At 37.1% G+C, this 14,233-nt stretch overlaps 6 protein-coding genes across 8 annotated transcripts; 3 read left to right on the top strand and 3 right to left on the bottom strand.

Annotated features, from left to right (window-relative positions):
- Positions 1-1,743: 1,743 nt before the first annotated feature.
- Positions 1,744-2,220, bottom strand: LOC126266004 (uncharacterized). The gene is made up of 2 exons (XM_049969135.1): positions 2,194-2,220; positions 1,744-2,142 (listed from the first exon to the last, which is right to left on the bottom strand). The coding sequence occupies exons 1-2, from the start codon at positions 2,218-2,220 to the stop codon at positions 1,744-1,746; spliced, it is 426 nt and encodes a 141-aa protein (XP_049825092.1).
- Positions 2,221-2,810: 590 nt separating this feature from the next.
- On the top strand, positions 2,811-3,291 carry LOC109597882 (uncharacterized). Its single transcript, XM_020013668.1, has 2 exons — positions 2,811-2,837; positions 2,893-3,291. The coding sequence occupies exons 1-2, from the start codon at positions 2,811-2,813 to the stop codon at positions 3,289-3,291; spliced, it is 426 nt and encodes a 141-aa protein (XP_019869227.1).
- A 904-nt stretch (positions 3,292-4,195) lies between these two features.
- LOC109607955 (odorant receptor coreceptor) lies at positions 4,196-7,363 on the top strand. Of its 2 annotated transcripts, XM_049968817.1 has the most exons (11): positions 4,196-4,319; positions 4,858-5,030; positions 5,084-5,218; positions 5,268-5,404; positions 5,457-5,740; positions 5,791-5,878; positions 5,930-6,134; positions 6,383-6,482; positions 6,534-6,638; positions 6,691-6,846; positions 6,902-7,363. In XM_049968817.1, exons 2-11 carry the CDS (start codon positions 4,858-4,860, stop codon positions 6,950-6,952), a joined length of 1,434 nt encoding a protein of 477 aa, XP_049824774.1. In that variant the 5' UTR covers positions 4,196-4,319; the 3' UTR covers positions 6,953-7,363. The 2 variants fall into 2 exon arrangements, with proteins under 2 accessions (XP_049824774.1, XP_049824773.1); XM_049968816.1 differs by having other exon boundaries at positions 5,791-6,134.
- LOC109597883 (cAMP and cAMP-inhibited cGMP 3',5'-cyclic phosphodiesterase 10A) lies at positions 7,354-10,086 on the bottom strand. 2 transcript variants are annotated; one of them, XM_049968814.1, is made up of 8 exons: positions 9,925-10,086; positions 9,696-9,877; positions 9,449-9,641; positions 9,175-9,401; positions 8,757-9,127; positions 7,952-8,706; positions 7,610-7,897; positions 7,354-7,555 (listed from the first exon to the last, which is right to left on the bottom strand). In XM_049968814.1, exons 1-8 carry the CDS (start codon positions 10,017-10,019, stop codon positions 7,417-7,419), a joined length of 2,250 nt encoding a protein of 749 aa, XP_049824771.1. In that variant the 5' UTR covers positions 10,020-10,086; the 3' UTR covers positions 7,354-7,416. The 2 variants fall into 2 exon arrangements, with proteins under 2 accessions (XP_049824771.1, XP_049824772.1); XM_049968815.1 differs by having other exon boundaries at positions 9,939-10,056.
- Positions 10,087-10,164: 78 nt separating this feature from the next.
- On the bottom strand, positions 10,165-11,589 carry LOC109597908 (aminomethyltransferase, mitochondrial). The gene is made up of 4 exons (XM_020013691.2): positions 11,306-11,589; positions 10,849-11,248; positions 10,453-10,796; positions 10,165-10,400 (listed from the first exon to the last, which is right to left on the bottom strand). Exons 1-4 carry the CDS (start codon positions 11,556-11,558, stop codon positions 10,183-10,185), a joined length of 1,215 nt encoding a protein of 404 aa, XP_019869250.2. The 5' UTR covers positions 11,559-11,589; the 3' UTR covers positions 10,165-10,182.
- An 824-nt stretch (positions 11,590-12,413) lies between these two features.
- On the top strand, positions 12,414-13,590 carry LOC109607956 (60S acidic ribosomal protein P2). Its single transcript, XM_020013682.2, has 4 exons — positions 12,414-12,572; positions 12,749-12,920; positions 13,187-13,276; positions 13,453-13,590. The coding sequence occupies exons 2-4, from the start codon at positions 12,749-12,751 to the stop codon at positions 13,524-13,526; spliced, it is 336 nt and encodes a 111-aa protein (XP_019869241.1). The 5' UTR covers positions 12,414-12,572; the 3' UTR covers positions 13,527-13,590.
- The last annotated feature ends 643 nt before the right edge of the window (positions 13,591-14,233 follow it).

Here is a 14,233-nt window from a genome sequence, read left to right as displayed (position 1 = left end):
AAGTGGTCGTTACACTCTCGATGAGGATGTTACTGGTTATAATCGTTGTATTGTTTAAATAAATATTTCAAAATTATAATGTTTAGTTAGGGAGTATCAGAAATAAATTAGCAGGGTACCAAATCCTTATCACTTCAACCTTGTCCTTGGACACTTCTTAACAGCAAGATAAAAGGAAGTGACTTCCAAACTGTTACAGTCTCTTTGACACCTTGAGGTCACCACCAGAAGTCAAACTTGTGAAGTTCAGATGCACAAAGCCTTGCAGGTCAAGTCTATGAAAAAGAAGAAGCCTTCTTCCTAGCAGTTGTAGCCTTTAGGTTTGGCTGAAGCTGAAAAATACAAATTTGGACATAGAGAAGATGTTACTGGCACTGGAAGAACAGTTAAGGCTTTATCAAGAGAATTGTTGGTTGTAAGGATTTGGTCCTATAAGTTGCAGGTGTAGAAAGTCCTTAAGATCAAATTCATGTATCAGAAGGTTCCTTGTTTATACCACTGATAAACCAAATGAAGGTTAAGAATGAGTTAGTTGAAGCTAGAACATTTTGAGAATTAAGCTGAAGGACTACATTTTTTTATTGATGCCATCATCATCATCTCCTCAATAATATAAAGGTTAAAAGACAAAGTATTTATTACTTCAAAGCTAGTGGAGATAATTGTTCAATAACCATCATCAAATTAGGACATAATTGTTAAGGATTCTGAAAGTGTGACTATCTAGTTGATCTTATCAATTGGATAATATTGTCTAGATCCGTTTCGATAACTGGATCTTTAAACTAAAGATATTAAGGTGGACTTGTTTGAAGAAATTTAAACTGGGCAACAACTACTATTACTTTATTGTGTGCTATTAAAACATATAATTAGAGGACAAACAAGCTGAACAATTTTAAAGATCATCATCCATTGAACTCCCAATTATAATTGTTACAAAGAATAACTTTTATTGTGCACTTAAAACAAACAAGCTGACCGTTAATTTTATAAATATGCTGTGTAGCAAGTCTTTAAAAAAAAGTTGCCTCGAGATATGTGGGCAAAATTCACTTTTGATCAGGTCCAACTGGATATGTCCTGGGGCAAAACTTCAGCAGCAAATTATGATGACGAACTTGCATAAACAATATAAATTTCAGATGATGCGTTCGTTTAAATTAACTAATTTACTTTAATTATGAATTATGTCCGGTAACAATTGACGATTGTAAAAAATATAATTAGTTCTAATAAAATTATATATGATAGACATAAATTATCGTAAATTTGTTGAGCAATGTGCAACAATTTTCGAACCTTGAGTCACTTTTTAAACATAAAAATATTGGTCGTATAAAGATCACACAGGCGTGAAATTTGAAATTAAAATTTTATATTTTATTATTTACTTTTAATTGCTCCACTCGCATATTTATGTTAATTAGTGTTAATTAAATTTGTAATATTGCTTCTTTGTGTTTTTTAATTGATTTTTATTAAAATAATAAGTTCTAGACATTAATTTATTTTTGTAGAATACCTTAAATGAAACTGTAACTATTGCATTAATTGATTTTCTGATTAATACTTCATAGAAAATTGATTATACGATTGTATTAAAACAACTGGTAATATTTTATGTACTATTGACGATTTAAATTATGAGAAACCTGTCCTGTACGTGTACTTTATTTTAATACATAAATAAATAATTAACAATAAATCAGATCTTGTTCATAAATATTAAAACTATTTAAGTTAACAAACCGCTAAATTTTTATCACCACAGCCTTGTCCAACGAAATAAAGCCCAGCAGGACACTTTTGCACCACAGGATAATACGAAGTAATTCCAAAACACTGAATGTAACTGGTACAGTTTTGTTGATTTGGGTCAGGAAGTTGAGCATTTTTATACTGATCGTCGCACAAATTGTCTATACAAACTGCTACTTTATCATCCTGGCAAGTTCCTGATGTTGGATTGAATAGTTCTCCCTCAGGGCAAGTCCAATTAGTCTTGGTCAAAACTGAATCTTGGAAAGAACAGGTGTAAAAGGTTTTGCAGGTTGAGTCCATGTATCTGTAGGCTCCTTCACTGTAGCAGGTGTAGTCAGGTGCTCCAATGAAAGCTGAGAGACTTGCTCCAAAGCAAATCTATAAAATTAACCATTAGGCTTCCAAATTAGTAAAGTTTTAAAGACTTACCAGCACAATAAGAAGGGAAGGGTTCATTTTAGCTGTGACTTAGTTCTGAATGCCTTCAATCAAGTCCAAGTGATGGTTTTATATTAAAACAGCATCAGTTATCTCATGTTTGGCACTTGAAAATTGCATGAACCACTTTAAATTCAAAATTTAGTTATCTCAACAACAGATCTAGACAGTATTATCCAATTGATAAGACCAACCAGACGGTCTCACCATCCGGATCCACAACAATCATGTTGTAGTTCGATGATCAAGTCAATGATCAAGTATCTCAATACCTTTGAATCACTCGTCTCTTGACCCGTGTTTTATTAAGAAGTTGCTGCACGTTTCCCATAAACACGTGTGTAAAGTCATGCGTTAACAAGTGCTGATATAATTTATTGGATAATGGACACAACAAATCTCTGATAACATTTGATGTCTGACATACATAAGCCTCTTAAAGATCCGTGTTTGCTGATTGTAAGTCTAGATGGCTGAGGGGATGAAGTCTAGACTGCCCGTGTCAATTCACATCTCTTACATCCGATTTAAGATAAACAATTTGATATAAATATCAAGTCATATACTAAAACATCAGTACAGTCTCCTAAATAGTTACAACAACAAACATGTACACCTTCAGCTTCGTTCTCTTGGTAAGCACCACATTGATTTAGTTTGAACCCAACTAATAACTCTCTCGGTCTTCAGACTTGCATCGCAGCTGGTCTCTCAGCTTCAGCGGGCCCTGCAAGCTACAACTGCTACGAAGAAGGTGCCTTCAGATACATGGACTCGACTTGCAGGACTTTCTACACTTGTACCTTACACAATTCGGTGCTGGTCAAGACCAATTGGACCTGCTCCGAAAGGGAATTGTTCAATCCGACTTTGGGAAGGTGCCAGAGCAACCAGGAGGCAGTTTGCATAGACAACATGTGTGAGAATCAGTACAAAAATGCCCAGATCTTAGATCCCAATCATGAGGACTGTAACAGCTACGTTCAATGCTTGGGGATCACTTCTTTTTACCCTGTGGTGCAGAGGTGCCCGGTTGGTCAATTCTTTGTTGGGCAAGGATGCGGTGACAAGGAGTTGGCAGTCTGCTAATTTAGTCCTGACAAACCCAAAACAAATCCGATAGATCTGATGTAATATTTAGGCAATAAAATAATAGTCCGTTGAATCATTACGTATTTATTAAAAACAATAACCCAATAGAGCATTAGCACAAAATAGGAAAACTAGCTGTTCTGCTGTGGTACCGGGAGCGTGTCGAATTGTACCATCTTCGTGCTCATTTCGCTGGAACCCATTTCAAGGTGGCTTCCTGGCTTGCAACAGACCGTTCGGTGATTCATTGAAGAAATATCCGTCGGACTTTCTACGCGCTATGAAGAAACAATCTAGACCGAAAAATTGCACACACACACAAACAAAACGGTAACTCTAAGTAACCGGGGATTGATGTATTTTAAGTTATACAATTATATAATTTTAAATTACTTCGTTTTTTTATGTATTTGCGAAACTGCTGCGTAATTATAATTATAAAGTGGCAGTGAGTCATTTGGTTGTTTGTTAATAGCTAAATCAGGAGAGATTGGCGGACAATTTTCCAATTTTTAGTATTACATTCAACATGAATCATTATTAGCATTGATTAAAATTTCATCAGTCTCAAGTAATAACCTAGAAAACTTGGAATCGATACAGTTCTAAATTCATTTACATAAATTAGTAATGACCGAAATTAATACTAAAGTTTCGGTACATTCACTATCTTCTCGGATCGATGGAAAATAAATATAAAGCATCCAGTGTCGTGAATAATTGAAAGCAAGAAAATTACAGAGCTTGATAACGGGGGTTTAACTTAACTCCACCCCCTGTAGGGGAATTACAGACCTCCATTGGTCCACGACTCTGGTCACTTTTGCAAAAACCGATACCAAACGATTTTGACCTCTATTTATTAATTTATTATAGTTGAGTTGTTGGCTGTTGGTGATGAAAAATCGAAACGACTTGAAAGTTTCTAGGGTGGCCGTTGGGGGTTAGTCTTTCGTTGGTGGTTGCCGGAGGAAGTGTTCTAGTGATTATGTTTTAAGTGAGATCGATTTTTTTTCGGATTCAAGGTACTGCTTTGTCATGCAATTACAAATTTTAAAAAGAAAAAAAGAAGAAATATCTTCTGTAGCTCTCTTTAAGCTCCCCAATTTATTTTTCCAGCTTTCAAATTATTTTTGTTTAATAATTTTCTTAAAAATGGTACAATCCTAATACTATTTTGATAATTTTAGGTATTCAAATTGGATATCCTCCATGATTTTGAGGACTAGCCTTCAATTTCTTTTAAAATTTCATAAACTCCAAAGTGTGGTAACTCAATTCTGAATTATTTAGTCATGTTCTTCCTTAAAACGACTTTTTCCTTCATCTTCTTCAATTTTCTTATCTTTTAATACAATTATTCATCTCAAATCTCTTCCTTCTTCATTATGTACATTTATTACTCTCTAAGTTATTATTCCAGATAACCTTCTAACATATATTTTCTTCTTCAAATCTATTTCTTCTTGACGTAGATTTTTAACATATGTTTCAAAGTCTTAAGCCATTCCTTTTCCTTTTCTTCTCTTTCAACTTTTAAAACACTTACACGCTTTGTTCCAGATGATGAAATTTAAGGTAGCCGGCCTTGTGGCCGACCTGATGCCCAACATCAGGTTGATGCAGGGTGCAGGTCACTTCATGCTAAATTACCACGCTGATAATTCAGGTGCCTTGCACACTCTTCGATTGGGCTACTGTTGCGTGCATCTTGTCTTGATGCTGTTCCAATATGGGTAATATCTGAGTATTTTCTGAATTCCTGATCTAACTGTTTTGCTTGTTGCAGAACAATTTTGGGTAATCTGGTCGTGGACAGGGAAGACGTCAACGAACTCGCCGCCAACACCATCACCACCTTGTTTTTTGCTCATTGTATCACCAAGTTCATTTATTTTGCACTTAGGTCTAAACTGTTTTATAGGTAAGATTAAAATAGTTTTGAAAACAGTTAATACAGACTTTTGGTTTAGAACTTTAGGAATTTGGAACCAGGCGAACAGCCATCCAATTTTCCTGGAGTCGAACAACAGGTACCATGCCTTAGCCTTGAAAAAAATGCGGAGGCTTCTTGTAATCATTGTCTGTGCCACCCTTTTTAGTGGAATTGGTATGCCTTCTCCTTTCCACCCTTAAATCAAGTTTAACACAAATTATTTCAGCTTGGACAGCCATAACTTTCGTAGGAGACAGTGTGAAGTCAAAAAAAGATCCGGAAAACGAGAACGAAACGATAACGGTGGAAATACCGAGGCTTCTGATCAAATCATGGTACCCCTGGGACGCCATGTCCGGCACGGCCTACTACGCAACCCTGGTGTTCCAGGTTTACTACGTCTTTTTCGCTTTGGCCCAGGCGAATCTCCTTGACAGCTTGTTCTGTTCCTGGTTGATCTTCGCTTGCGAACAACTCCAACACTTGAAGGAAATCATGAAGCCACTCATGGTAACGTTCATCAACGATCATGAGGCAAAATTACAGTTTGTTGGTTGCAGGAACTAAGTGCCACTTTGGACACCTACGTCCCGAAAAGCGCTGACCTTTTCCGTGCCCCAAGTGCCAACAATGACATAATGGAAAACGGTAATCCTACTCCTTCTCGTTCGTCAAAAAACTTATGTGAATTTGTTCCAGAATACAACGACAAAAACGAAGACCTAAACCTCAAAGGAATCTACAGTACAAGGCAAGAATTGGGAGGTCATTTTAGGTCTGGCGCCCTCCAAACCTTCGGTCAGGGCGGCGGAGGAGTGGGTCCGAACGGGCTGACCAAAAAACAAGAGCTGATGGTTCGATCAGCCATTAAATATTGGGTGGAACGACACAAACACGTCGTCAGGTAAATTACGTAGGATCGTTAACAGATGTTTAGTTTCTGTATTAATATTGGATTTGAATCGATCGATTATGTTTATTAATGGGGATGTCATTGCGATTCTAATGGCCGCTAATCATTTCTGGATGTTTTATATTTTATTCAGGGGATGCTTTAATGACTATTGATTGGGGAATTTTTGCATTTGGTGGAGTCTCGAGGGTGAGGAGGAATTTTGAGGATCAATATTAATGATATTTTATTCATTGCAGACTTGTAACGGCAATAGGGGACGCCTATGGAGTGGCTCTTCTCCTCCACATGTTAACATCCACTGTCATGCTCACCCTGTTGGCCTACCAAGCTACAAAAGTAAGTCCAAGGAAGTTACCTCCAAAAAATTCACATCCAATTTTATTTTAGATCGACGGCGTTAACACTTACGCAGCATCGACACTGGGATATCTGCTTTACGCCCTTGGACAAGTTTTCCACTTCTGCATCTTCGGCAACCGGCTGATCGAAGAGGTTGGTTTGTTTTTAAGTGTTGTGGGAGTTACTAGAAGACTTATTGTTGCAGAGTTCTTCGGTGATGGAGGCGGCGTACAGTTGTCACTGGTACGACGGCTCAGAGGAGGCGAAGACTTTCGTGCAGATCGTGTGCCAACAGTGCCAGAAGGCTATGTCAATTTCTGGAGCGAAGTTCTTCACAATTTCCTTGGATTTGTTCGCTTCTGTACTGATTTAAGTCAATTTTTTGACTCCTGTGAGCTAATATTGGTTGTTTTCAGGTACTTGGTGCCGTTGTGACCTACTTCATGGTGTTGGTACAATTGAAATAAGCCCTTTTTTATCTTTACAGTACTTTGAAGAGATTGTGATCTGTACTGGCATTGCACAATACCTCAACTGTACAAAAGTATTATTATAGATTGTGATATGAGTAAGGTTAAGTACAAAACTAGCACCGTACCTTTTAAATAAATGTTGTGCCTTCACCGAGAAATTTGATAATTTCTATTCGTGGACAAATACTCAGGCATTCTTAAGTGTCTTAATACTATTTTTATAAATAGTTATATTTTTTAATTTAGACGCCACCGCCAAAATAAGTATTATATCTGCACTAAGTTTTCATGACTTTGTATACTGTTAAGGGGAACATACTCTTAATTCTAGTCTGTTAAACACTAATTTAAGATTTTAAATGTTATAAATTATTGATATTTTAATAAAGAAGTACAAAGTTACAACTGAGATTTTATTGAACTATAAAAAATTAAATGTTAACCCAATAAGTAAGTGATCAGTCACTAATTCGTTTGCTCACAACAGATTCAAACTGTCTCCAATGTTTGGAACCCTTCATCTCTATAATCTCAGCCCAACAGTCCTTCAATTTATAAGCATCTACATACAAAGGCATCGTAGAAGGCAATAAAACCCTACAAACAAACAGAAACATGTCTAAATACTGACTTGTCTAACAAAATACCTACTTCAATATGTAGTAACAAGGAAGAACGAGAACACTTTGGAAATATACTTGGTCGTCAGGAATTTGTGATTCTCGATCACGATCCATTGTTGACAAAGGTCTAAGTCCCAATTCTTTTTCCATGTCGCCCTGATGATAAAACTCCTTGTACAAATTTTGCATTACCACTTTCGCCACCAGGAAAGGTTTAGCATTTCCTGATAAGTCAGCACCAGTCATCATAACAGTTCTTAGTAACTGTCGGTGTTCTTCGTCACTGAAATCAAACTCGTGCAACAAGTTTGATAACCTACAACAGCCGCAGATGAAGAAAGAGCAGAAGATACGAGTTAAAGGTACTAACTTGCTTTTGACCTTAAAGAACTGCACTAAATCGGTAGCGAGGATGTTATCCTTAATTTCTCGCAGGAGCACCTGGCGATCATTTTCACTCAAGTCAATCAATATGGGACAGTCGTTCAGAATCATCATGGTAACCTGTATATGATGATTCTCCATGATCGACTCCTCGTACAGCAACGCCAAATTGTCTCCAGTCAGCTTCAAGAAGTTATTGGTCAACCCTCTGTGATCTATGTCGTGACACAACGCAGCAATCATCAGGGCGGAGTTTTCGATCTGCGAAAATATCCCTTTGTTCCTGATCAACATGTTGTACATGCAATGGGTGACGGTGAAACCGTGTTCGAAGTTGTGGTAAGGGTTGTTCCTGTACATCTTCCTCACGGTCAAAACGAACCTCATCAGCACTTGCATATCCAAAAACTCCTCCCCGATAATTTCTCGAAACATAAAAATGCAGTACTGGGGCATATACTGAAGCAGATTCTCCGGAATGTACCAGAAAAACCTGTTGAAATCCGGCGGAAAATCGATGTCCATGTGTTCCTCCAAGAACTTAGTGTCGTGGATGCAGGGCCTCATGTGTCTCACCAGCATGTCGACGTAACACATGTTGAAGTGCTCGTGTTTGGTCACGCTGACTCGAAGCTTATCGAAATGCAACGCCAAGGCGCAATACACTGAAATAACTTTGAAAAGGTTTTCGTCTGTTCGCGTGAAGTGTTCGTACGGGTCTGATTTGTTCACTACTTGCACCTACAATTATCAAAACTTAATTCAATAGTACTAGTTAATGTTAAACGTACCACTCCAATAACATCTTGCCCGCTTATTATTGGAGTGGACATGATGCATCTGGTGATGAAACCAGTCCTGTCATCGATTTCTTTGTTACTTTTATTTTTATACATGTCATTTAGTTTCACCGTGATCCTCTGACGAGCTACCAAGCCAGCAATCGATCTATCCTTCATCAGTTTCACCTTAACGTTCTTCTTGTACATCCCATCATCTTCAATACCTTCTTCGAACACATCAGCCACCAAATCCGGCGAAGTCGAATCGATAACATAGAAACTACCTTTCTGTGCTTGAATCGAAGCTTTCGCCAGCTTCATTATCTCCCCAATCATCTTCGCCAACGGTAAATCGCTCGTGAAGAAACACTTAATCAAATCTACAACTACAGTGGCACTTTAGGTTCTAACGAGGTTCGTAGCAGACCTAGTAGGCAATCGTTGATGCGCTTTTGCTTGTGCAACGCCACCCGCTCCCTGTTTTGGTGGATGGCCGCCCCCATCCAGCCGCACACCACAATGGCAATGCTCAGATCTTTAATTTCGTAAGCGGTTGAGAACACGTCCCTGTACATCTCCAGGACACCGAAGCAGTCACCTTCTGGTGTCAAAACTGGTACGGCCAAGACTGATTTGGCCATGTCGTTGTTGAGGCTACAAAGTGATCGGTTACAGACTGTAAATAATGTAGGGGAAATTACCCTAGTCCGTTAGGAAACCGATCGTCGTTGAAGATGTCTTCGAGAAGAACGTATTCTTTTTTGTAAGCAACATAGGCTGCAATGGTAGATCCAGGTTGGATCTTCCAGTTGACTTTATGACGGTCGCTATATATTGCTTTCGGTACTAAATAGATCTCATTTAAGGATTCATCCACCATATACAAAGTTATAGCTGGAATTATTGTTTTGGTGATCAAAATTTTATGGAATTACAACAAATAAACACCTGTGGACTTGGTGACGAGCTTTAATATTTCAGCAGATTGATGCATAACAACTGGGATGTCAATAAAGTCGGAAAGGAAGGCTTTTAGGTCAGCAAATAAATCTTCGTCGAGTGGTTTTTCTGGTTTTCGTAGTAATGGCTTCTTTACTACCTCTCTGTCTTCCACTATTTTAGCACGTTTTCTGCAAAACAATGTTTTAAATCAGGAAGTGTGTTACCTTCCATTTACCTCAATATTTTTACGTAAGGCGCTATGATCTTCCTCGCAGCCTTATTTTGTGGATCAAAGTCCATTCCCATGTCCACTTTCGACTCTCTAGCCATTTTTGTTTTTGTTTTATAAAATATTTTCTGTTAAAAAATATTGTAAAAATAAAATAATAGAGGTATAAATTTGATATAACGATCGTTCAAAGTTGACAATTTTGATGTCTGAAGTTTCAGAAGACTTAATTGAAATAAAAAACGATTCAACATTCTATTTAGTTTATTTAGGTTTGTTATAATAATTAGCTTTAACAAAAGGCATTTTGCTAACAACGGCGGGATACAATTTTTCTCTAATCTTCAAGCTCAACTTGGTACCCACTTTGCTGAGATCAGTTGGCACGTAACCCATGGCAACATTTTTTCCCAAACTCGGGGCCGGACATCCGGAAGTAATTTTCCCCACTTCCTTTCCAGTTTCGTCGACAATGGCCGCACCTACAACACCAAAACTAATTTCTAAACGCCAACGAATCAATTTAAGTAGTACCGTGTCGTGCTGGTGGTCCCGATTCGGAAACAACTCCAATCCTCTTCCTTAAGGAGCCCTCTTTGATTTGCTTCAAAATAGTTTCGGCACCGGGGAAGTCAGCAGTCGTCCTCCTCCTTTTGGCGACCAACCAAGTTAAGGCTGCATCAATTGGGGTCGTTTCTGGAGTGATGTCGTTGCCGTAAAGACATAGTCCGGCCTCTAACCTTAACGAATCTCTTGCTCCCAGTCCTGCCAGCTTCACACTTTCGTTGTTCAGAAGTTCTTTAGCAATTTTGACGCCGTCCTTCGCCGGCATCGAAATTTCAAAGCCATCTTCTCCTGTGTAACCGCAACGTGTGATTCTATAGGCAACCAATAATGAATCTAGAACGTTAGGTGGACGTTATCACTTACCTGCAATTGGGAACGTTAGCAACGGAACCAGTTGTGGTGTTCATGAAGTACAGTTGACTAAGGTCAACTTCCACGAGCTTTTGCAAAGCTTCAGCAGCTTTTGGACCTTGCAGGGCCAACAGCCCTCTTTCCAGCGGTTCGAAGAACTGTATAGAAATGTTGGAGGAAGGGTTCTTCTTCTTGTGCGTCTCCAGAGCTTGCAACATGTGGTTTTTGTCCTGGTTTTTCATTGCAGCGTTTGAAACTACGTAGAGGTGATCGTCTGCGACTTTGGTTACGATTAAATCGTCCAAAATGCCTCCGTTTTGATTCGTAAACACTGTTAACGAAGCCGAATTGTTCGACAAACCTTGTATGTCTGCTGTGCAAACCGTTTCCAAATACTGGATACAATCCTTGCCTGAAAATGTTAAGAAATTATCACCTAATTATTGGTGATTGTAAGCAACAGTGTTACCTTTGATTTCCGTTTGCAGCATATGCGAAACGTCGAATAAAGAAGCATTTTTCCTGGTATGTAAATGCGAATTGACGATGCTCAAGTCGGCGTACTGAACAGGCAGCAAAAAGCCCCCGAAATTGACGATTTTGCCGCCGTTTTCCCCATGAAAGTCGTAGAAACTGGTCACTTCACCCTTCGCATCACTAGCAAAAGTTCTTTGTAATATTTGGGAGTGTTTGAGGGTTTTGATGAGGCTGCGGGGCAACATGGTGCTCTCGGCTGGTGGTTATTACAAAACTGCTGTGCTGTGTGGGGTCATCCAACCAACGGGGTCAGTGCGATAAGTTAATGTTTGTCAAATATTTTGTTGGGTGATAAATGTTTAATGGAATTTTAATATTGTTTTGATATTTTTAAGTTTTTGTGTTTGATGTTCGCGTATTGGCCAATAAAATGATGTAAGTATTTGTGAAATAATAAAAAAAATTAATAACATCCAATTTATTTGTTTATATTGATATGGGTCAGAGAGAACATTATTAAAACAAAATTGTTAAGTAATAAATATATTATTTACATGTCATATATAAAATAATTGTTGAAAAATTAAGTTTTTTTGTTATTTTAGAGCAATTGAAGACACAAACTTAACTAAGCAATTGTACTTTAGTATATTTTTCATTTCATAAAACATTTATATAAATAAATTAAATAAAAAGTTAGTTTTAATTTTTGTGCTGTTGCTTTATGTTTTTAACAGGTGTTCGCACTGCCATCTCTTTAAGAATAGACAAACACAAACACATAAAACAAGTCTCAATACTGATTTTGTAACAATATTTTGTTTTAAATTAATTACTTTAAATTTGTTAGAAATATTATTAGTCTTTACCCTCTTGTGTCTTGTATTTTTATATAGTTTTATTTTAAGTTTATTGTTAACTAAAATAATTCAACACCTTCCGCAAATTAGAAGTAAAGTGAACAGATAACAACGTACTTTCTGGAAAGATTCATATTTATGAACTTCAAACGCAACTTTACCTATTATTTTATATTTCATAATAATGAAACTAATAAAATCAAGTGATAAAATTAGTCAACCATCTATGAACTTCTTGTCTATGATATACGTCTATTTTTTTCTAAATCTATGGTGATGCGAATGTTACTACGCAGGCGCACATCTCCTGAACCTTGAAGGATCCGTCACTTTTTCGCTTCTTTCTTTCGTAAACTCGTTTATAGTCAGCATACACGTTTCGTGTCCAAAGACTTAAAAGTAAGTGAAAAACAACTTATATAACAAAAATACAGTGCTTATTTGATCAACAAGTGTTCCCTTTACATTTTCCAAATATCACCATCGAGTTTTCTGTGAAGATCGTTGAAATAAACACGGATTTTATCCGTTGAGGTTATGTGAAGTGAGGCTAAAATACTTATTGAACTTTTCAGATGCGTTACGTGGCTGCTTACTTATTGGCCGTCCTCGGCGGAAAACAAGACCCCGCTTCCGGAGACTTGGAAAAGATCTTGGGATCTGTCGGTATTGAAGTCGACAAGACCAAGCTCACCAAAGTCATTGATGAGCTTAAGGGCAAATCCGTTGAAGAACTGATCGCACAAGGTACGAACAAAAACGACAAACTACACGTTAAAATTGGACAGAAATACGTCGCAACGATGTTCGAAGTTTTGGCGCTAATTAAAAACACGTGGTGCAATAAACTTGAGGGTTGTTTTGGCGCTCAAACATGATGACTAAAATTATACCATCTTTCGTATGAGAGACCGTGATTTCTAAACACGCTTGCTTGTCTGAAGTTACCCAATTGTTTTAACGTGTTTTGTGTTGATTTTCGAGTGGGTGCTGATCCTTTTGATTTATTTTAGGTCGTGAAAAATTGGCTTCCGTGCCATCCGGTGGTGCTGCCCCAGCTGCTGCAGGAGACGCCCCAGCTGCCGCTGCCGAATCCAAGAAAGGTGCGTTTTGTTCCATCAAATTATTGATATTTGTGTCTACTTAATGATGATTTAATTATCACACCATCTTTCGGCTGAGAAACCGTGCAGATAATCTTTAAACTGACACCAAATTATCAATTATAAATTGTTGTGTTTGTAAGTATTTGTGTTAATTTAAAATTCTGTGTTTACAGAGGAAAAGAAGGAAGAAAAGAAGGCTGAATCTGAATCAGAAGATGATGATATGGGCTTTGGACTCTTCGACTAAAGTACCTTCCACATTTAGTTGTAAGGTTCAGTTTAAGTTTTTAATAAAAAGACTTTTAAACTAATTACGTTTATTTTATTTGTTGAACCCATTTAATTACAATAATTTATTCATCGGTTGTGACTCACAAAACAGGAAACTGCTTTTTTAAGGTTAGGTGTTTGTGATGACTCATCAAAAGCAACGTAAAAAAAATTACTGGGTTTTTTGATTGTTGATTTTATTAATTGTGTACTTTTCTTAGTAACTGACGTGTGAAAATGGCAACTAATGTAAATAAATACGTGTTTTACTTTGTTCATTTAACCATAAAGTGTTGATGTGTATTTGTGGTTGTGTGGACACGTTCCAGTGGCGTAACACTTGTTCATTGATGTCTTTTTAAGGAAAACTAAATTCTTTTAGTAATCCATTAACACGTTAATACTGTGTAATAAATTGAAAATAAATAATGTTTTTATTTCTTTACAAATAAAGATTAGTAAATTTTACATTAGCAACTGATTCTTTTAGTGAATCTGGGACATTTTTATTTATTTTTTCTATTTCAGAATGTTTTCAAAAGTTAAAACTATAAAAGATAACATCAAAAACAAATTTAATAGAACATTTATAATTAAATTTGACACAAAGCTGCACATGCAGTAATATCCTGATTATTCAACTCTTAAAGAGAATTTATTAACAACAAACACGCAATTATTTAT

This window comes from Aethina tumida, chromosome 6 (genome assembly GCF_024364675.1).
Source record: "Aethina tumida isolate Nest 87 chromosome 6, icAetTumi1.1, whole genome shotgun sequence".
In the NCBI taxonomy this organism is placed as follows: Eukaryota; Metazoa; Arthropoda; class Insecta; order Coleoptera; family Nitidulidae; genus Aethina; species Aethina tumida.
This window is presented reverse-complemented; position numbering and strand designations above follow the sequence as displayed.